General features: G+C 43.4%; 1 protein-coding gene across 6 annotated transcripts in view; it reads right to left on the bottom strand.

The window, feature by feature from the left end:
• LOC142765414 (uncharacterized) overlaps positions 1-23121 on the bottom strand; it is a 184522-nt gene that overhangs the window by 123685 nt on the left and 37716 nt on the right. For 2 of the 6 annotated variants that reach the window (XM_075866393.1, XM_075866391.1), the window contains exons 3-6: positions 19191-19229; positions 15009-15056; positions 12491-12520; positions 7359-7400 (exon numbers count right to left, since the gene is read on the bottom strand). In XM_075866393.1, the coding sequence (XP_075722508.1) occupies positions 7359-7400; positions 12491-12520; positions 15009-15056; positions 19191-19229 (159 nt within the window). Of the gene's footprint in view, positions 1-7358; positions 7401-12490; positions 12521-15008; positions 15060-19190; positions 19230-23121 lie in introns of all 6 variants that reach the window. The other 4 variants (XM_075866392.1, XM_075866390.1, XM_075866395.1 and 1 more) reach the window with 2 other exon arrangements.

The following is a 23121-nucleotide window of genomic DNA, read 5'->3' as shown; positions in this document are numbered from 1 at the left end:
TCTTTCAGATATTCCACGGTATCTACAATACAGAAATAACAAAACTTTTAACTCTAGACACGTTGCATTCACGGACAAAGCACACCAAACACATTAAACCTCTGAAGCATAACAAAAATCGTTCAAGAATTCTTTTATTTTATCCGCTATTGACACACGGAATAAGTTACGGAATGACGTTGTACTGTGTAACAATGTTAAAGATTTCGAATGTGCGTTTCAAATGTTGAAGTGAGCTGTGATAAGGCACTCACTTGCTCACCTGTGTTCTGCCGTGTTATGGTGCAGGGTGCGCTTTGAATGTTGGATTTTTTTATTTATTTTTTTGCATGGCTTTTGCTGTCTTTGTGTCAAATTGCGAGATGTTCTACTTTTACATTGACTTTTGAAATCTGTGTGCCCAAATGAGCAACTCCTGTTTTGGCATGTGTGCTAACAGTATGAATAAATAAATAAATAAAATAACGTGAAACTTGAAGGGTTGCAAAAGTTATCAACGCCATGTTTGTGGATCTCATCATTCGGGCGTGCAAGACTTCGACGTTGGGTGCGTAGATGTTGTAGAGGAGTCCGGTGGGTGAAGTATTCTTCTCGGGGCCGATGATGACACCCTTTCAAGAATTGTCAGAAGCGGCTACGTAAGCTTGCATTTCACAGCTCTGCGATCCTGGATTTAGTGCAGTGACAGCTTGCAACTTTGTAGCAATAATTTCGCCCCGCTAGCAGTTCTGGGGCGGATGCCATATTTCTCCAATGCAAGATCTATGGCCTGTTTCTTACCTACTTTGGCAATAGAGTCACCCATCTGAATAGTATGCTGTCTATACTTTAATAATGACTCACTACACGTCTTCACAAAAGGGTTCAACCTAATTGTCATCAAGGCTTTATGTAGGCGCGTAGGCCTGTACCACCTTCATGTTCTACTTTTTGTTAAACCTAATTATAAAATTTGCCACCCTCTATAAGATGATATAGTATTTGTCTATGTAGCGTGCGAAATGTTTGCGTAGAAGAAACCCCACCCCTTGTTCTTTTCAGTCAGCTAATACACGGTAGCATAGAACGTGTCCGTTCTTCAGTACGGCATAAGCCAGACGTGTCTTCCTAACTTCGCTTAGCCCAATTATATTACACTTAACACCACTTAATTTTTCAAATAGCACAGCTAGGCTAGCCTCAGTCGATAGCTTTCTAGCGTTAAATGGAGCCATGTTCAAATTTCAATGACGACCTGTCCAGATCCAGACATTCTGAGCAACCACCTATTCGTTGCAGGTCTCACTGCCGCCTTGCACTGTTTCTTCGCAGCCGCTGAAGACTGAGGGCCAAGGGTAAATTGCTGCGTTCACAAGGGGTGTAGTGGCTAAGTATTCCACCAGGACGGTCAATCCTGTTTTGCTGAGAAGGGCTTAACCATAAGGTAGCTGCCAGTGAGGCTGCACGCCCAAACTTTTTTCTTTGTTAAGTATTTCTCACAAAGCATTTTGGTAAATATACTACTGCATTCGAACCCTATTTTGTCATTGCATGCCATGCTGCTGTGCTAGCTCCAAGTAGGGTTTGTGTTGCGTTTTCTAAGCTCTGTGGAATAATACCTGATCACCCGTCGACTCTCAACGTCACATGACTCGCAGATCACCTGGCTTTTTCTAACTCTTTGAATGTTCGTTTTTCCTTATAAATACATCCGGTGCGGTTACGAACGTTTGAATTTGAGAGCTAAGACCGGCTTTGCGCTGGATGACCCTACTTATCGCGCGTTTATTCTTTCCTAACTTCCTGTCTCACTCAAGTTTGACATTGCTGGCTTCAGAAGGTCCGCAGTGCAGAAGTTTTGCTGTTCATTAGTCATTGCACTACAATGACGTTTTCTGTTAGGAGACGGATCTCTCTAAGGCAAAATTACCCGAAAAAGGAGTAACAGAGCCCAATAGGCGCATGCGATGAACGGATGGACCGTTTAGGAGGAACCACAGAGGGAATTGCGCCGCGTGCAAACCACTTAGTCTCCAAACACGCTTCAAAGGGATGAACCACCCGGGGAATGCAGGCAGCGCACAAAGCGTTGCCAAGATCACTGGCCGTCCTCCTTCTCTCCTGGCTCAGTCTTTCCCCGTATTTTGCTGGCGAGGGTTAGCGTTGCGTCGCGCTCGGAGTGCTCGACCATGGTCGCCTGGATTCGACGATGTAGTAATTACGACGTGGTGCTTGTTTGTACGCTTGGATCAGCGGGGGCTGCTGCTTTTACGTTTCGCTGCAACAATGAACTCTGGAGCAAGTCTCGACACGTCACCACGCTGCGCTGTATATCTCTGGCTTCAAGATAGTCACGACCAACACATGTCAGCGACAGTTGAGAAGGCCAACGTGGTGGCCAAAAAGACAGCAGGCCTATCGGATATATACTTCAGTCCAAGTCAGGGAAGAAATCAGCGCTGGATACTTTTGCAAGTAGGTTATCAATATTTATTTTACTCTAGTTGTCGTGTGTGCGATACAGATCGCGCTTGCCGGCAACGGGCTAGGTCATGTTGTATATCGCACGCACAAAATCCACCGCTGAGGTCAGCTTGGGCGTCTGCAGTTCGCCTGTGCTTTGCGACCACCTGAAAATTGGCCGCAATTGCCGCCGGCCTCTCATACGCTTGCTCATCGAGTGCTCGCCTGTCTTCGCCGCCGCGATGAGCTCCGGGCTGACGATATTGGGCTGACACGTCGTCGTTGTGTTGGGAGTCGTCGAAAACACGTCGGGTTCTTGTAACGAACTTGGTTGTAGTATGTCGCACGCTGTAAGTGCGCCAGCACGGGCTCGCAGGGCTTTCGCTAGCGCCGGCACTCAGTGAAAATTGGTCGCCATTACAGTTGCCTTTCCTGTCAGTCGGTCGCAAGCAGCTCTACGCCGTCCGTTGGCTGTGGCGGCGGACACGTTTTTGCGCGCTGCACTCGCTGGATATTGTGGAAAAAGGCCGCATTACCGTCGATTTCTTCGCTGCTAGCTCCAAATCAGCTCGCCGCTGTTTGTGGTGGCGGCCCAGCGTACTCTCGCTCTCCTGTTCGAAGTTCGCTGGCTGAAGACACTCCACGTACAGCGCTGTGTTTGGTATCGCATTCGCTTGCTCGAAATGAACGACGTCGCTCGCTTAGGACTCGTTGACTTGTTGACGACATGGTGGTTCGCGGAGTTGTGGCATCAGCTGCCGCTTCCAAGCTGTTGCGCTACAGGGATTGGAATGAGTCTGACGATGTGTAACATCACGGTGAAATTATTAGAATGTCATATCTCAAGTATGCTTTTATTGCACCTTGCATGTATTTCTAAGCTGTTGCGCTACAGGGAGCGAAATAAGTCTGACGATGTGTGACATCACGGTGAAATTATTAGCATGTCATATCTCACGTATGTTTTTATTTCACCTTGCATGTATTTCTCATATACGTTCTTATTCATCCTCTGTCATGTGTGACTCACTATTTTACATACTTATTGTGCAGCCGTGGGCACACAACATGCTGAAAGCTGTGTGCGCTGGCGTCTGCGATGCCTGTCATGCATCTCTTTCGTCAGAGCAGCTTCAGAAGGACTGTGCGAGATGTGAAGGAAGAGTGATTTGTGTCTCACATTTTACACACATGTTTTTATATTAACTTGCACGTACTTGTCATATGCGTGCATCTTCACCTTCTGTCACGTGTGTCTAACTACTTTTACAATCTTATTGTACTTGCAGCCGGGGGAACACTACAGGCAGAAGGCTCGCTGGTGTCTTCAATGCATGTCATCTATTGCTTCCGTAGGAGGGGCTCCACAAGGGTTGAACAAGATGTGACAGCAAGACTGGACTTGTACACTTCAGCATGAGTTCCTTTGAGAGAATGGAGAAACTTGATGTGTATGTAAAAAGATTGTTTCCCTCACTACGAAAGCAGTTACACATAGGTGGCTAAATACTTTTTCTGCGCTTTTTTCTGCGCTATTTGTTGCTCACTGCGCAGAAAAACAGGCAAAAAAAGTATAAGGCATGGCGGAAAATAAACAAAAAACAGTGTTTGCACTGGGGATAAAAAGTTCATTGGATTGGAGTATTTGAGTGGATCAACCGTTTGTCCAGCCAGGTGCAACTGTGAGGACTAACGGTTGACCGGTAAGGTGTAAATGTGGAGATTAACAGTTGCACTATAAGGTGCAATCGTGAGGACTAAGTGTTAGTCCTTTGAAGTGAATTGTGGGAGAAACATTTACTCACTGAGGTGTAAATGTTAGGGCTAAGTGTTAGTCCCTTGAGCTTGTCTGCGGAGACTAGCTGTTAGACTCGGTGCTGTTAGCCCCTAAAGGATTAATGGATGTGACAGCCCTATTAGTCCCATAAAGGACGAACCACACACCCTTTTACCACCTTTTTGCCTTAGAGCGTAGGCTACTTTTATGTGATTGTTGCCTTGAGCGCATCAGTCGCGGGCGGTTGGAGTGCATGAAAAGAAAACGCGAAAAGTTTCTAACTTCTAAAGAATAAACTGTCGCTGCCCTTAAGACAGTATTATATTTCTTGGTGTTTTGAAGTAGTTATTAAAACTGTTGCAAACAGAAGTGCTAGCACACTTTTGTCTTCAGTCGGGAGTCATATATACGTACTGGTGATCACATCTACAACTAGCCTGAAGCGTAGACTTGTGAATGAAAAGAAAAGGAGCGAATCATTTTAGTTCTAGCAGCACCGGTTATATGTAGTGGCAAGTCTTCTTGTACCGAACACGAGTAATAAGCAATCTCTTGCGTCTACCGCGCTTTTGAAAAAGTTATCTCCCGTGTTTCACTTTCCATAAAGCGCTGGTGCTTCAAAAAGTTGCATGAACCACGACAGCTTTGTTGTTCGCTTGGCAAGTGCCTATTGTACAATCCATTCCAGCTTTATTCTAGCTTAGAAGTAGCTATGTCGAGTGAACAGCTGCTTGCAAAGTACAGCAAAAAACATATACAAAATACTTGCAACTCAATGAAAAGCTCACATTTTGTGTCGCAGTTCTATAAATCTTCAAGATTTCAATAACATCTGAGCAGTAGTTTTTGCCTGGGCCTTTGTAAGTTAAACTTTTATCACCAAAAAGAGCCTAAAATTCATCTTTTTAGGGCCTACGTAAAATGTATGCTGTTGTAACATGTAAAGCTTAGAATGACTGTCTACTGCTATGATAGTGTCAATTATTTTATTTATAATATCAATAAACGTTTTCATATTTTCATTTAGATGATATCTTTGTACTGCCACGTAATTTTGGTCAGCAGCCCTGAATTCATGTCGTCGTTCTTGCCAATCTATTCTTGACTGCTGCGGAGCCTGCAAACGTGTGCGTTTTCTCCTATTTGGGTTTCTTCTTTATTTGCATTTCTCTCTTTCCAGTTTTGTTTGAATTTTTCTTATGGTTTATTGGGTTCACTTGTATTTGTCGACAAGTAATGCATTATCATGCCAGTAAATAGTTACCTGTTTCTTTGAGCTGCTACTTTGTAATCTCCTCCATGAATGATTTCGGCAGTCGTAAGCACATTGTTTGAACGTAAAGTCGGAAAGTGTTTACATGCCTAAAAAAACTTGTTTTGTGCTTAAGGGAATTGAACCTTCTTTTGGTTATAAATCTCTTTCGTGGACATCTTTCACGATGCGTGGAGATATTTGGGATCGGTAAAAACGAACATGAAATAATTTAAGGGTGGCCTTTCTGTGCAGTACTAACACAAGTTGTAAATCTATTGCGATAAAAAATGGTTTTCAAAGGTTTCCGTTTCTGCTTTTTAATAACGTATGCAACACGCTGGTTCAAACTATTTAAAACTTGCGGAATGATATACAAATTTTCTTCAAAACTGTGTACTCTTGCTGGAATCATGATTTGCTTTCCAGGAGGTCAAAAATTCTCCAATACAACCACTATAATAGTTAAATCTATGGCTAGACAACTGATATTGGTGAAAGTGTCATGAGAAAAAGAAATGCGCGTGCATTTTATCGTGTGCCTATTTTCTCTCTTTTTTTTCTTTCACAAAAAATGCAACGTTTCAGTTTCACCGAGCAACCTTTCAAGCCAATTACGATGATTCACTGATAATTACTTTATTATTAAATTTAAGAACCGTTCAACATGTTCGCTCATAATTCACTTGTACGTCACACGTAGGCGCGACATCAGGGGAGAAGTCGGGGAAGGAAGTAAACTGACAATGATGAAAAATATTTAGAAAATCGGGTGCCTATTTAGGCTAATTCTCTTCAAGCCGACATGCCTGCTTCAATGCTGCGACATACAATTGGTAGCCTTATAGAAATTGCTGCCAATCGGTATTCTGTTTCCGGTGACATTTCATGTTTGAAAGCTTCATAAACACATAAAAAGACTGCAATGTACACCAGCTTGAACAGCTTAACTGGTACCTAATTCATCTCACTAAAGGAGGAATAAATGGCTTGAGCTTACACATGTTACGAATTTATTTTTATGAATCGCAGTAGCTTTCGCCTTACCAAATAAATACCCCTAGTACACTTGTAATATTGTTAATAAATGTGCACACTCAAGACTTTTCGCTTTACTCCACAGTTTTTTTTTCGCTCTTTTCTTACAAGAGTGGTAAAACATGTGCCAATGGTTCAGAGAAGCCTCAAGAAACAACCGAACCAGGCTACTGCAATAGCAAAAGCGACTGCGTTTCCTTATACCAACAATTCATTGAATTGCACCACACCAGGCAATAAAGAAGTTGACTGGTAGCATTACTTCGTGTAATATTTCAGTATATTGTTAGCACATACATTTCGTTGTCTTGGCAGCGTAAGTGTCTCATGTTATTTATAACGATCGTTGCCAATTTGTGGATTGTCGTTTGGTTTTCCTCTTGCGCTGCTTACTACTGCACAATATCTCTTTCTCATAAAAGACTAGTAGATGTCCTTGAATCAGCACTTGTCTCCTATATTTCTACTTGTATAATTTTCCTGTTTGTGTTGCATAATATTCGGTATAAGGCGGATGCAGTTTCGGTGGAGGCAAGTATGTGGCAGGCCCATGTGTTCAGGTCTGAGTGCATGTTAAAAAAACTCCAGTTGGTTAAAATTTCCGTAGCCCTCCTCTACGGCGTCTTTCATATTCATATGTTGGTTTTGGCACGTTAAACGTAACATATCAATGAATCGATCAGTAATATTGGGTGTATGCGATTAGCCATTACCAGTAATAATACAATGGCAGAAGTGGTTTCATTGCGCCAGTTTTTTTGTGGTATGTGACGTGTACCACGTAATATTTACTTTATGTGTTGTTTGAACACAAATAAGTACCTAGTTACAAAAAGATAAAAGACATACACGAGCAATCAAGGAACCTCCGGCGACCGGGGGGCCTCTGTGCTGAAAATTGAATAATGCGAAAATAAGTAACAAGGAATTAAAACATACATGCTCTCAGCTAATTGCATATCTGCCACTTTCAATACGCCATGAGAAAGACCGCTAGTGCAAAAGCTGGCCTATCGGTCTAGAAACTCACAAAAAACTGTAAACGAAACTCAAACTTACGAAATACGAAACACCGAGAGCGCAGCTCAATGGCCTTCCGTATTTCTGATGATTTTAGAGACGACGTTATCTGTAAATACTTAAACGCAGAATATCTTGTCTGCTAATATGATAACTTTTTAACTCTTCCTGAACGTCAACCCATCTTGAAAAGATGGCTACATAAATACTGGTACAAGCTTGTACATTCTTTCATCGTATTTTGCAAGATTTCACTTTAAAAACGTTTATATAACAGTCACTTTTCCTCCAAGTGCATTGAATAACTTTGATTTCGAAGGAATGTGGTCATAGTCTTTGTTTTCTCAAACCTCTTGCTTGCCTCTGTTTTTTTCTCTCTTTCTCATTTTCTATATTTATCTCTGTCTAAATGTCATTCCGTCCTTGCTCCTTCATTGCTAGATGTTAGAAAGCTATACCATAATGGAGAGCACTTAAGAAAAAAGGTTACGTTGAGCAGCCGTGGCTTCTTGTTGTGCATTAAAAATTCACCATTCCTAATGATTTCGATTAAGACAAGTGGGAAACGTTTTGGGTATCGCACAGGTGAGTTTCACCCTTGTTCTCTAAATGAGAATACGTGATTCTAGACATAGTGCGAATTCGTACCAGTGTAACTGTCCGCTTTTATCCAGTCTGGTATGCGCTCGTATCATATAGACAATTAAGGAACATTATCTCAATCTCAAAACACACAATTTTTCTTGGCATGAAACACTTACGCCGCTTGGACCAGGAGTGGCCTTAATGGCACCAGAACATGAAAAGAGTGGATTTTGGCATTTTAGAATAAGTAACGCCTGTATGCACCAAGGGCACTATTGTGTACATCATTTTACCTGCACTATTGACAAAGTTGTAAGGATCGTCTAGTTACCCTATTTTAGTAAATGCATGTTTTCTTGACAGGTTGCATGTACTTTCACAAAGTCTGTCTGAGAACACTGCAGTCTTCAAGTAGATGCAATTGAACCATTACAGTGAATTTAAAAGTCAGTTAGTACCTTACAACTTTCATACAGTTGATGTTGTTACAAATTTTTTCAACCTCAGTGACTACTTTTTGGTTGTAAGAACCTCTTTTTTCGTCTCAGCAAGTAGGTTCGTTTCATATTGAAATGCAGCCTGTCTAGCTATATCACACTGGTATGCTTTTACTATGTTAGGAAACGCAAGCGACAGCCCAGTTGCTTCTAACTTGCTTTAGGACTGCATAACTGCACGCCTGGCGAAATAGTCACTTTTAACTGTTGTGAACCTATAAAGATGTTCGCATTGAGCTTGAGTGGCAAGCTTCAGAACACACGCCTCCTTGCATACCTCCATTCGGCTAATGAATATAGATATAATATAGTAAAAATTTTTATGGTACATCTCTGTTCTGCTTACTGATTGAATTGACACGGAAAAATTGGTGTGAGTCACAGTAGCCGTAAGCTTATCACGACGTCAAGAAAATTCACAGCACGTAGACTTAGTATGAGAAATCAGCCGTAATGAAAAGTTGACTGAAATCACTGGTGCATTACTAAGTAGTAGGTTGTTGGAAAAGATGAATTGCTCCTCAGATAAAAAAAAATGAATTCATCCGATATGTTGTTGATTGTAATATTGGAGCCAATTAGATCACCTGCTTTCAAGAAATATCGATTCTCTCATAGGTCACCTAAGATTCGAATCTGCTTGCACAAAGCACTTCTTACGAGGGTGCTCCGGTAATTATTTAGCTTCACTGCCAGAGCTCGACGCACTGAATGAGACATATACCGACGTTGATTACGCTTTGTTAGACAGGCACCTGCAAGAAACTAGTTCAATCTGGCACGCGGTTTTGTTTTGACAGCTTGAGATAGCAGGTGATTTTGGTTCGTTTGTTAAAAATGAAAAAAAAGAGAATATAAGTTGGTAAATGAATTGTTGTTGTATGAAATGAAACTGCCCAAAGAAATAAAAAAGTGACTAAATGCTGTCTATGGTAAATGTTCTCCTTCGATAGCAACTGTCAAAATTGGTTCAACAGTTTTAAACGCGATCGCACGTTGATTCTTGATGAGCCTCGCCCAGGAACCCCGCAAAAAATTATGATGGCCGATAACGTAGCAGAAATCCACGACCTCTTACTCACAAACCGCTCACTGAATGTGCGCGAGTTAGCTGAGATGGAATCTAAAATGGCCTCATGTATATTACCCTGCATAAAATTTTTGGCATAAGAAAGCTCACGGCACCATGCAAGCAGTGTTTTCTAACTCTGGGCAACTAGCGCGTCCTGGACATCACTTCAGAGCATTGTGTGAAGCTCCGAAGTGATGTCAGTGTTTGAATCCGCCGGAGTTCCAGCTTTGATTTGTGAGCGCCGATGAAACATAGATCTACTGGTAGACACTTGACAAAAGAACGGTCGAAAGAGTAGGCTGCACCCACAGAACCTGCTCCGAAGATAGTAAAAACTTTTTCATCGGCTGAAAATGTGATTGGCACCATTTTCCGAGATTCTCTAACTGCGATCTTTCTCGACTACCTTGAGATCCCGAGCCTGATGTGCCGGATTTCAACCAAGACTTTACTATGGCCGAGAATCAACAGGTTTTCCTCTTCCTAATTGGCAAATCCTTTCTGGCCCTCATGGCATACGTAATAAAATGTCAAAGAACTTTAATGAGGACTCTATCGACCCCTTCATGGAAAAGATTAATAAAGTGTGGTGCCATTGAAAGGTGCCCGCACAGTGGAAGACGGCCTACACGGTACTAAAGCCGATGAACCTTTAGCTTTTTCTCTTGTTCTCTTTTTTTCGCCTTGTGTGCAAAATAGTGAAAATAAAATATTTAGATTGATTGAATAATTTATTGATTGATTGATTATTGATAATTGATAATCCCGAAACATGATAAAGAACCAGAAATAGATACTTTAAGACCAATTTCCTTAACCTAATGTGTCGGTAAGGTCACAGAGCATGCCTTGCTGAACCGCCTCAACGTGCACCTCGAGACTAATGACATATACACCCATATTGTGATTGGTGTCCGAGCTGGGCTCACCACTCAGGGCGCCATCAAGCTGAAAAAGCATCAGATCATCGACCAGAACACGGGAGATACCAGAGCCATCTTTCGATTAGTCGTGCAGAAGACTTTCGGCAACATTTCCCAGAAATTCAATTTTCAGTTTATTGCCAGCCTGAACTAGGAAAGAGTCGATGACTTTGTGAGACCCTTGCTTAGCCAGAGAACTACCAAGCTGCAGATAGAAAAGTACTTCTCGCAAGAGGTCGCTCTTGGTGCACGCGGCATGCTTATGGCTCATTTATTTCACCGATATTATTTAACATCGTGGTCAGCACCTCTACACGGAGCGCTCGAAGGTTCAAGGAATCAATCAAACCATCTACGCTGATAATAAAGCCATCTGGTTAACCGGCGGGAGCCATGACCAAGCGCACCACTGAGACCGAATGTTTCCTCCGTCCTAACGGACTCAGGTGCTCCCCATCAAATGCAGAACTCCTGATCTACAAGAAAAGACCCTGAGGCGACGGGCTCAATGGCTAAAAACCTGCGTCTCAAAGTGGAAATACGGCTTCTCAATGATGGCGGATCCCCAGAGCCTAGAATAGACACTCTCCGAATATTGAGCATGTATTTAAAGTCTAATGGCGCTAACGGAGCCACACCCAGACAGAAGAATACCAAGACAGACAGACCTTTTGGCATCATCCGGAGGATCACCAACATGCACTGGCGAATCAAGGAAGACAATACCACCTGTACCATACAAGCGTTTGTGCTCTGCCACCTTTCGTACTCGGCAGCCGTGCATAATTGGCATGTTGCACAGAAGAGTAAGCTCTATTCCTCTATAAGAAAGGTCTCTAGGTTTGAGCTCAGCTTGCCTGTAAGCACTCGCACTGATGACCTGTTCAAGCTTAGTTTTCACAGTACACTCAAAGAGATAATCGAGGTGCAAGAGCGCTAACAGCTGCTCCGGCTTTCCGGAACGAAACTGGGCTATAACACATTCGGCGGTTTGGGCCTTAATTCTATTGACCAGTGGCTTAATTCTATATGGATTCTCAGATATATCACGTCTCAACTGCACACTACACCCATTCGCTGCTATATGCACCCTGCAAACACAACGTCAGCCGACGTGGGGCCAGGGTTAGAGCTCTTCTCGAGATCGTTCATAGTAAACCCACTGATGCAAACTTTGTGGATGTTGTGTGATATGTCCTACAAGAGGCATTCGCTGTTTCTTTCGTTGACTCAAATTCCCGGCTTACTTGCTCCGCCACTGTACGCAACATCGAAGCCCGTGATAGCCGATCAAGTTGCAATCGCGCTGGCTCTGCTAAATAGTCGCAGAGAGTCAATATACAGCGACTCCGAGGTGGCAAGAGAGGCCTACGAAACCAGGATGGTAGCCCCTCAGGCCGTCCGCATTCTCGAAAGCGTCAAGAGTACCACGCCCCATTTTCTCAATTGGCTTCTCGCTTCCGAAGGGTCAATTGAGTGCTCTACCTGTAACCCTAACGAGTGCACACACGAGGCCGCGCAAAGACTTACTGACCGCGCCACCTCCGCAGTCCCTTTGCCTCACGGGGAACGCTCGCTCACGTTCAAAGCAATAACATAAGATTTGTATCTGCGAAGACAGGTACTCCCCCTCCCACACCCGGCCTTGCTAAGGGCGCAGACAGTTAAACTTAGTCTATTTCCTGCCAGCGCCAATCCTAACCCTGCATGTTCAAGTAGGTGTAGATAAAACTTTGCTTAGGGTGAGTCACACACAATTTGCACCACTCCGACTAAACGCTTTATGTTGTTAGCCAAGCTTGCACAACTACCAAGTTAAAACTTCATTAATAACATTTCAGAGCCTCAATTTTAGCGTAGTTTGTCTTAGAATAAAGCACTTACTCCACTTGGACCAGGAATGGGGCTTAATCGCTGTGGATAATAAAAGAACAAGAAAATTACAATTGAAAATTTTCGATGTCTCTATGTAAAAAGACAAGATTGTGAATATGCTTAATGCAGCCATAGTTACAATTCTACAGCAAAAATTGCAGGATGGCGTATATTTTACCAAATACATGTTTTCTACAAACGTTGCATGAACTTCAACACAGCGTTTGAGAACAGATAAGCTTCGAAGTTTAACAACAGCCTTTGAAAATTATTAACCTCTGGCTGCATTGCAGCGCTGCAAGTGAAGAATTCCAAAATTGTTGTTAGGCTAACTGACTGGCGTAGCGTTTCAGTTTCTGAATTGTGCAACGCATGCTGCCTATGTAGTTTTGGGGTACATTGTTTTACCCTACGGATTCCACACATGCAGTGCTGCCACAATATGTTAAGAGCTGCAGCTAATACTCCTTGACCATGAGAACCCATTCAGTTTCAGTCAATGAATATATGCATGTAATATCAAAATATAGATGGTCTATGTCACACTCTGGTATGTTTTTGAGATGTTGAGAAATGCAATCAACTGCTCAATTGCTTAAAGACTAGTTTACTGACTGCATGATAAATTGATTCTTTTAAACTCTACTGAAACACAAAGACGTTTGCATCAAGCTTGGAAGAAACTTTCAGAAATAACACCACCTGGCTTTCCTTCACTCAGCAAACAAGTATAAATTAAATGATGGATAAATAGTTCTATGATACTTCTATGTTAGGCTTACCTAAAGAACTGATGGCGAAATCTTCATGTTGAGTCGTATTAGCTTATTATGACGTCTACAAAAGTAACAGCGCGTAGTCTAGGTGTCAGGAAGCAGCCGCTTAGCCATAGTGACATCAATTTTTCTGCATTACTTAGCACTTACATGGGAAAAAATGGTTAACTTGTTCTCAGAGAAAGCATGCCACTTTGTGCTCTGGACCTACAAAGGACTATAATTACCACTAGAGTGGCAAAAATCCATGACCTCGTACTGGCAGACCACCGTTTTAGTTCACACAGAATCTTAAAAGACCGCCTCTATCAAACCTTGCAGGTAATTCGCGCATTAGAAAGCTGTGGGCGCAATGCGAGCCGCGTTCGCTCACTTCGGACAACAAGCGCGTCCTTGACAACACTTTAGAGCAGTGTTTAAAACTTTTTAATCGTAATTCAAAGGAGTTTCAGCGTTGTTTCAAGACTGTTGACAAAAAATGAATTGACTGGTACACACTAAAGACAAAGAACAGTCAAAACATTCGAGTGCACTCGGGGAACCGGCTCCGAAGAAGGTGGAAACTTGCATCGGCCGCAAAGATGATGGCCACCATTTTTCGTAGAATCTATAGATTTGAACTTTGTCGACTAGCTTCATAGAAACAAAAGGGTGACAAGGCCCTTCTAAGTCAAATTTCTGGGCAGATTTATCGCCGTAGTTAAAAAAACATCCACATTTGGTGAAAAAGAGGTGCTTTTCTACCATTACAACGTGCTACATCACAGCTGAATCATTGCCACGGCCAAATTAATTAAACAAACTGGGTCCTGAAGTAGTGCGCGAACCAGTGTTATTTTTTTGACCCGGAGAGACTTTTGCAAGGAGGAAAATAAGAAGATTGCTTTTCTTGATTTTTCAGTTCGAAAATGTCACTCACCGCATTAAAGTTTCAGTTGAATGAAGAAGTGGTTGCCTCTGGCTAACCGCCACAGAAGCCTACTATGCAGTTCAGGAGAAAACACATTTGCCTAGCCGGATCAAGAAGTTGCAATATCGGAAGGGTAATTGTAAGGGTAAAAAGGAACTATGGTAAGAAATAAATGGATGTAATTCCAAAGCCTTTCTTTTTCTTTTATAGGCTGAGTACTTATCGGAACGCGCTCGTAATTTGGATTCAGCTTGCAACCTAGTTGCATGTCTGCGCAGCGAAAACTACGAGGCTGCAGATTAAATTAATGGTGCAGAAGTGCTGTGCACATGGCTATGTAAATTAAACAGCAAACCAAGAGGTTTTGCAATGTTTTTGGAAGACACGGAGATTTCGCATTAGTACTGACTGATTGCGGTGAGCTAACATTGTGAAATGAGACTAGACGCTTCTTCAAACTAGACCATTTAGACTCACCGATGCAGGACAATAGGTCTCCACTGCACCGTCTGTAAAAATTAATCTTGCCCCAAGGAGGGGTCAGAGTTAGCGAGCAATTTGGAATGATATGGAAATACAGAAAGCTTGACGGTAGGTCATAGACGACCTTCAACCATGATTGTTCTTTAGTATCTACGGTCGTGTTGGTTAGTGTTTTTGCGATCTGGCCTGATGTAGTTAAACATATTTTTTCACCTAGGTCGAGTAACGCACAATTTGTACTAGTCAGACGGACCGCTTTATGTTGTGAGCGTGGTTTACACAACTACCAAGTAAAAAATATGAAGAACATTTGTGAGCCTCAATTATAACGTAGTTTGTGTTGGACTGAAACACTTACCCCACTTGGACCAGGAATTGGGCCTAATGGTTGTGGATACTGCAAAGACTGCTGAATTGAAATGTGGAATTAGTTATGCTATATGGAAAAATACAGGAATATACATATCAGTTTTGGTAACTTGTTTTAAAAGTTGCAGCAAAAACTGTGGAGTAACCCATGTTTTACTGAATAATAGTTTCTTGTAAGGTTGACTGCACTTCAACACAACGTGTTTCAGAAGAGAACAGTCTTCAAGTGTTGCAGTAGCCTTTCCAAGGCATTACCCTTCTGGCTGTATTGAAGACGATAGTCTTTCTTCGAGACCTTCGACGCAAATATTTCTGTCTGTCTGTCTGTCTGTCTGTCTGTCTGTACGTTTGTCTGTTTGTCCACTATTACCGGCATCGGGTACTTGAAACAGCCGACCTCATGCGCAGCGACCACCAATGTTGCTTAAGGTTGAGCGTTCATGCTTGTGTATTGTCAATTAAAAAGCAATAATTAGGCATTTCTGGGGCGCCTTAATAACACGCATACATTCTGCATACGCATCCCTTACTAGAAAACGCATACATAAGTAATTTTAAAGAGCGTAGCGCTTATCACGCTGCGCTTACCATGCAACGCTTGCATGGAACGGGGAGTGTTTCCAACTTATTGATAAGACGAGATAGTAGTGGCACCTAACCGTCACCTCGCGTTATACACCTTATCACCTCTGAGGCGGGCGCGCACGGCCACGCACTTTGTTTTCGAAAAGAAACTGTCAGATGGCGCTCAAGTCTCACGTGTGACGTGACTTAATGCGCTCGTTCGCCTCCGCTGCACGCTCGAGGCACCCTAACGCAGCGCCTCTGGAATACCATCCACCCATTTTCTTGCGCAGAACAACAAATAGATGTTTTGTTCACTCTCTCCACATGTCGTCTTTCGACAACATTTGCAGATTATATGCAGATACGGGGCCAATTATTTTACCTTCGTGATTTCAGACATGCACTGCTGTCACAATATGTCGTAAACAGCAGGTACTACATTGTGATGACAAGAACACATTTTAGTTTGACCTATTGCATAGGTGCATGTGATAGAATAGAGAAGCTTTCTATCACACTCTGGTATGTTTTCCTGATGTGGAGAAATGCTGCCGACTGCTCAACTGCTACCAACGTCCTCTTCACTAGACTACTGCACGCATGATATATTCATCCCCCTGCACTTTACAGAAAATATGAAGATGTTCGCATCAAGCTAGGAAGATAATTTTCAGCAAACAGACCACGTGGCTTTCCTCTATTGACCAAACTAGTAGAGATGTATAACCATTGTTGGAAAATCTTTTGGTACATCTGCATAGTGCTTAACTTACAAACTGCCAAAGAATTGTTGGTGTGGCGTCACAATAACGGTTAGCTTATCATGACGTCAACCTAATTCAAAGCATGTAGTCTCCATTTGGGAAAGCAGCGACCTTTACACAGTGAAGTGACTTGACTTGTTCCTGCATTACTGAGCACTGAGTTGGGTAAAAAGTATGGCCTTGTTCTCAGAGAAAACATGAGACTATGCGCTTTATTTGTCAACGGAAGTACGTTTCTAGTACCCGATGTAGGACTTTATAAGCTACAGAGGAATATAGTACTTTTTGTGGTACATCGACGCAGAAATTGCGGCCTGTTTGTATTTCTCTTTGTCAGCCAAACGATTCAGGCTCACACCGAAAGTCTAGGCAGTTGCTTAACACCTAGCCATCTTCATCTGTAGACATTGTCATCCTTATCTGGAAACTTGCAGACATTGTCGATTGAAAAGCAAACATCGGGCATATCCTAAGCACGACAACATAAGCATAACGTGTAGGGTTCGTTCATTAGAAAATTATTTGTTCGTAATTTGGAAAAATAAACGGTAGACTTCCTTATGATGTGCTGAACCTATCGACGCCTGATGAATAAGTGCTGCCACCTACCAACGGCTATGTGTTCTACACAAGCTTCTTTTTCTCCACATAACTGCCAGATGGCGTCTACGTCTGAAGCAGCACCTTCTGATAAAACAATATTGTCTTTCAATCACATTTGCAGCGAAGCGAGCAAATGCGCGGCAAAATATAGCCTTGATATTCAATTACGAAAAATCAAGCGGATATGGGTAGCGATTGCCGACTAATGAAGGCAACTCTTTCTGTTATTTGGTTATTTCTTCTCTTTTACTTTTAAAAACGCCAAAAAAAGAAAGAAACCTACAGGAAGCGCCGGCATTGTCTTTCCTTATGTATAAAATTTCATACCGGTTGAGCTATTCAAAATCGACTCCTGCTCCTCTGGCAGCCCAGCATTGAAGATGCTGTTTCGCTTAACCTAATATTGATAGACAGTATCACGGCCATTGAGCTGGGCTATGCATTTTGATGAAGTGAGCCCGTATGTTTGAAGCTGTGTGCCCCTTAAATATTCCCATACGCTCGAAATTTCAATACGAATCTAGTACGCCATTCGTGAAAATCATTTCACTATTTTGGACGTAAATCCGCCCAAAATAGTCGCTTGACCTGTACCTTACAAAGCGACTATTCCGGTGGTTATTACGCCTTTGTATTTGGATATCTGCTCCATCCTGTAACAATCCGTGAGGGAATGCGTTTGTGGAATTTCTGCTGAGAATGGAAGTGAGAAGTATGATTTTAGATAGTGACGTGGTCATGATGGCGAGGACCACAGCAGTCAACATAATCAGAATGAACCTGTTCATTTGGCTCAACTTACAGCCATAAACCAATCTCAGAGAGAAGCAACACACGATGTACATCATAAAGCAGCGCTTATCCTGGCATCCCTGTGCTACATGTTGAGCTAGTCTTAATTATTTTTCGTAGTTGTTACCAGGCATGAACGTATACCATTACTGTATTGATGCCGTAGCCCCTGCCTTTTGAAGTAGTTTTTATTATATAATAACCATGTCTCCATCGCGTGTCCTTGCAACTGGTGCAGTCAATGAAAAACCAGGCCACAGAAACGAGAGCCACTAGTGCATTTCGTGAGGGTTGATGTTTGGTACCATGTGCCCGCCTAGCTGCGTTCGCCTGCATTGGGCCCAGCGACCACGCTGCCACTCATAATCTTGTAGAAGACCACTGCGGGAGACTTCCACGCGTTTGCAACAAGTTTTATAAGCAGAGAACGTTCATGCCGTAAACTGGACATGACTGGTGCGAAGGTTGAATTGGCTGAACGTTTTATTTTGGACAACGCAAACCACCTTCGACCGTCTGGCGTACCCAACGTGAACACTAAGCAGCCGGTTACTACTTCAAGCACGCAAGTGCATGCTTTGTGACTTATTACAGCAGCTTTCGCAACGGCCGGTGGTTCCTGCAGAGTTCGCAGTTCCAGTCCGGTTGAAGTCATCAAGTATCCAGACAAATTTTGAGATCCTATTAGGAGACAAAGTTACGCTCTTTTAATGGCAGTACGTATTCAGGAGGCACATCCGATCACACAATGACAGCCTTGTGGACTACTATTTGGCAAAAGTCCACATGATTTCACGTTTCCATGTCCAACTGGCAGAGCCTCACCGAATCGAATATGCCCTTCAATGTATGTGCAGTGCTGCCGCATTTGCCAAGAAGTCAAGCCACAACGCCAGTTCACACTTTCCTCCACTTGAGCTGCTTCATGACTACATTCCAAAGCTACCAAAAAAAAGACTGAAGACAACCAACATATACTAGTACCTAGCCTTTGTCGAGTCCAGATAATATCTGATACCACAAAGCGGCAATATTGAAGGCAAAACGAAATGGACAACTGAATACAGCACACAAGTTCTGACCAATAAACTGCATACCATTGAACACCGCTTGAAACTTGTTCCCACGTGTCAGTGGTACACGCAACGGGCGACTGACGATATTAAAAAACGATCCCACTACTTCGCCCACTTAGGATCATTCGCTTGGTGGACAGGCCGTAATATTTGGTAAAGTCAACGGTGGTGTTTCTTAGTGTTGTTTCAATCTTCTCGCCTAAAGTATTTTTAGCTTATTTTTCAGGTTACAGGATTCACGCACAATAAGTATACGTGTGAAACACCGCTTTAGTTTTGTAAGCCCGGTTTGCAGCAGTAAAAGACAATATAGGGAATATTGTATGAACCTCAATATTAACATCTTTTTTCTTGGAGTGAAACACTTACCACACTAGGACGAGGAATCGGGCTTGATGGTGTTGTAGACTGAAAAGAGTATACCATGATATTGAAGATTTAGCAACGGCTGTAAGCACAAAAGCACGATTGTATGCATCATTTTGACAACGCTATTTACATAGTTACAGTAATAATTCTATAGTGGCCCATATTTTACTGAATACCATTTTTGGCAAGTTGTATGTACCTAGCTCTGCAATGCATGTCTGAGAACAGCATAGCCTTGAAGTTTAAGCAATAGAAGCAATACAGTAGGCTTTTGAAGTTGGTTAGCGCCACTCAGGTGACTTTGCTGCGCTGTAAGTAGAATTTTCTAATAAGGGAAATGAATGATTGATTAATTGGTGAAGTTTAACACCCTAAAAGCACAATATGGTTATCATATATGCCGTAGGTGAGGGCTCCGGAAGTTTTGACCATCTGGGGTTCTTTAACACGCACCCAAGTCTGAGCACAGGGGCCTACAAAATTTCTGCCTCCATCCGAAATGCAGCCGCCGCAGCCGGAATTCGATAGCGCGACCGGCGGGTAGGCAGCCGAGTACCTTAGCCACTAGACCACCGCAGCGGAGCTGTGGGAATGGGCTGCCTGGGTGGAGATAGTCTTTAGTTTATATTTTTATGAAACATATGCTGCCTGGCTAGTTTTGTGTGTGCAAATATATCTGGGTAATTTCACACTTGTGCTGTAAGAATTTTTGTGAACTGCTGTTACTGGTTAATTTTAAGAACCTGCTTTGGTTTGGCTAATAAAATAGATGCATGTTATATCAAATTAGAGTTTGTTTATGTTTAGCACAGACTCGGGTATATTTTATAACACTTAGAGAAACATTCAACTACTTATTAATGTCCACTGCCTTGAAGCCAGTATTACGGCAGACATAATGAAATACCCACTTTTAATCTACTCAAACAATCAAGATGTTTGCTTAGAGATTCAAAGACAAGTTCAAGTGAGCTGCAATCATTTTATTTATTTTCATAAAGAAAATGTCGGAGCCCTATTTTTTGTTAAAGTTATTTCGAGACTATTTTTTAACTATTTTTTGTTAAAGTTCAGTTCTAAGATGGCATGAACGTGGTCGCACATGATTGTTTCTATAAACGACACAACCATGGGCCTAAATCGTATATACGTAGCAATGGCCCACGGTAATGACTTTTTACAAACAGAAAACCAAAGTGCCTAAATGACACAATCACAATTCAGAAGCCAAGAAAAAAAGCAAAAAATGCCAGAGCGGCTTGAAAACAACGGCCTCTCGCGTCTGGCCTTCGTAGATGGCACCTACGCTCTGGCAACTTTTAGAATTTATTATATTGCCAAGTTCGTTTTTCAAGCTTTGTTATCGCCCCGTAACACTACGAACAGTGCAAACCGCTCCTACGATGTTCGAGAAGCTTCGAGGCTGTAGTCGATCGTTTAGTTAATACTACGCCCACTTTGTGCACATTACAGATTGTTCGCGTGCACATTACAGATTGAACGCTAGTATGTTCAATGGCAAGGGTAAAAAATGCCGACGCGCTTCGCCGCTTGTCAGATGATCGGCAGCTGGCGTCCTGTTCGCTGCTATGAGTGCCAGTGACCTGCTGTAATCTAACATTCTTTTTGCGTGGCCACAAATTCAGCCCAAATAAACAGTTTCATTTTCGACATGAAGTTTGCTCCCTTCGTTAACCTCACCATGCCGTCACATCTGGTGGAGTTGTTGCCTCTTTCATGTATCGGATGCCCCCATAAAGCCGTGAACCCAGCCCAAGGCGGAAAGAGGAGATGGATGCCACCTCCGAGCAACGAACAAGCCACCGGTAACTTGGTGTGCCACCAATGTACGGGCCTCTACCAGTAAAGACCAGACAGAGCACGTCACCAACATTAGACACGGCGATAATGACAGATCCCGTGCACCCTTCACCGATTTTGCTCCAGCAACCCAAGAAGCCACCAGCTTTCCGCGGTACACCTCTCGAGAAACAGGAACATTGACTTGAGATATACGACCATGTCGCTGCGTTTAACAACTGCAGCACGAAATACAAGCTGCGACATGCCTACTTTTACTTCGAAGACTCGACAAAAACATATTAAAAAGTCGCCATCTTCACGAAAGAGATTACCCGACTGTTCCTACTTGCTGATGCTGACATGGTCGAAGAGAAAAAAAAAATTGGCTGCTTATGTGGGGTGTTAAACAAGAACTCTTCGCATGACTTGTACGCAATCTACAATTGATGGTCGCCGAGTTACTTGCGGAAGCTACAACCTTCGAAAAGGTGCTCGAGATGCGTACAAGGCAGCATGACCGCCGCTGAATGACAATGGACTACGCCGACGCTCAAGCTCACAGAGTTGATGATCTGCGTGAGACCATCCGCGCGAATGTGCGTCAAGAACTGCGTAAGATGTTCCCGGAATCGCAGCCTCTAGTGGACTCAATCACTGACATTTTTCATTAAGGAGTCCAGCAAGCGTTGGGAATTCACGAACCTGTCACGCAGTTTCATCGCTAAACTATGAACTACGCTGCTGCAGTGTGACGTATCACCCCCCCCCACCACGCCCACATCAAGGCGCCGTTCCACCACATTTCCACCGCCAGTCCCCGCCGCCACCACCAACAACGCCATACCACCCACTTGCAGACCGGCGCAACGCACCGATGAAGGCAGACGTATGCCACGCCCCCGATCACTACGCACGTGTCTGCCACTACGGGGAATCTGGCCACACTTACCGCCGTGACCAGTACCGACAGATGGGACTGAGTGGCTTCACCATCAATGCACCACAGGAACAGAAAGGGAACGGCCACGTGACATCACCGACTACCTGGCAGGAACGCAATAGACACCACGAAGTCCTTCCCGTTCACCGTCGCTCAGCCGCCGTAAGTAACCGCACCACTGGCAGTAACCTGGCCCAACGCGGCGCCGGTCTCCTAGCCCATATCCGGGAAACTAAGGGTAGCAACCGATGGAGGTGCGCTGCTGTGCGACCAACTAACGAACATCCTCCTGCGACGACGACGCCGCGATGAAGATTTTCGAACACGATGCCAACCAGGCAAAGTCCTGACGACGAAACCTCAGTTACCGAAGGTGACCTGACGGCGCAACATGGAAGCAGCGGGACAAGCCGACGCAGCCGTGACCCGACGCCATGGTCTAACTGCAACGTGAGACGGTGAACTAGCGATCTCGACGTTCTTATCGACGGCCACAGTGTGACCGCTCTCGTGGATATACTGGAGCCGACTATTCCGTCATCAATGGGTTGTTCACCGCGAAGTTGAAGAACGTTAGGGCAGCTTGAGAAGGTTCTCACATCCGCACAGCCAGAACTCATCTTGTAACACCGGCAGGAGTGTGCACAGCGAGTGTCACCAATAACAGCCGTATATATCCCGCAGACTTCGTCGTCCTACAGCGTTGCTCGAGCGATGTCATCCTTGGCATGAACTTCTAATGCCTCCATGGTGCAGTCATCAACATGAGAATTAAGTCGATAACGTTATCCACAGAAGGAGCACCACCACCGCGCACGCCTTCAGGGATCCACGCCTTGCATATACTGGAAAAACAAGTCAACATTCCGCCTCGCTCAAGTGTCTAGTGACTTGGAACGCGTCATTGAAGGCAGTCAGCATCTGTTGGTTACTCGCAATATTTGCATCGCAAGAGGAATTGCCGAGCTGCGGAGAAGCAAAGCAATGGTTATGCTTAGAAACAGCGCTGTGTGTGTGTTTCTTTTCTAGAAGTTCCGTTTTATTTGTGCTGCTAAATCTGTCTAAATAATCATGCACCGACTCGCCCAAGCAGCAGTTTTAGTCGAATTTCAGCAATGTGTACAAACATGTGATAAAAGGAACGACGGTCGCATGCATTGAAGAAATTGTGGAAGCCACCAAAGCTTT

This window comes from Rhipicephalus microplus, chromosome 6 (genome assembly GCF_043290135.1).
Source record: "Rhipicephalus microplus isolate Deutch F79 chromosome 6, USDA_Rmic, whole genome shotgun sequence".
Lineage (NCBI taxonomy): Eukaryota > Metazoa > Arthropoda > Arachnida > Ixodida > Ixodidae > Rhipicephalus > Rhipicephalus microplus.
The sequence above is the reverse complement of the archived record's forward strand: the minus strand, read 5'-3'. Positions and strand labels throughout refer to the sequence as shown.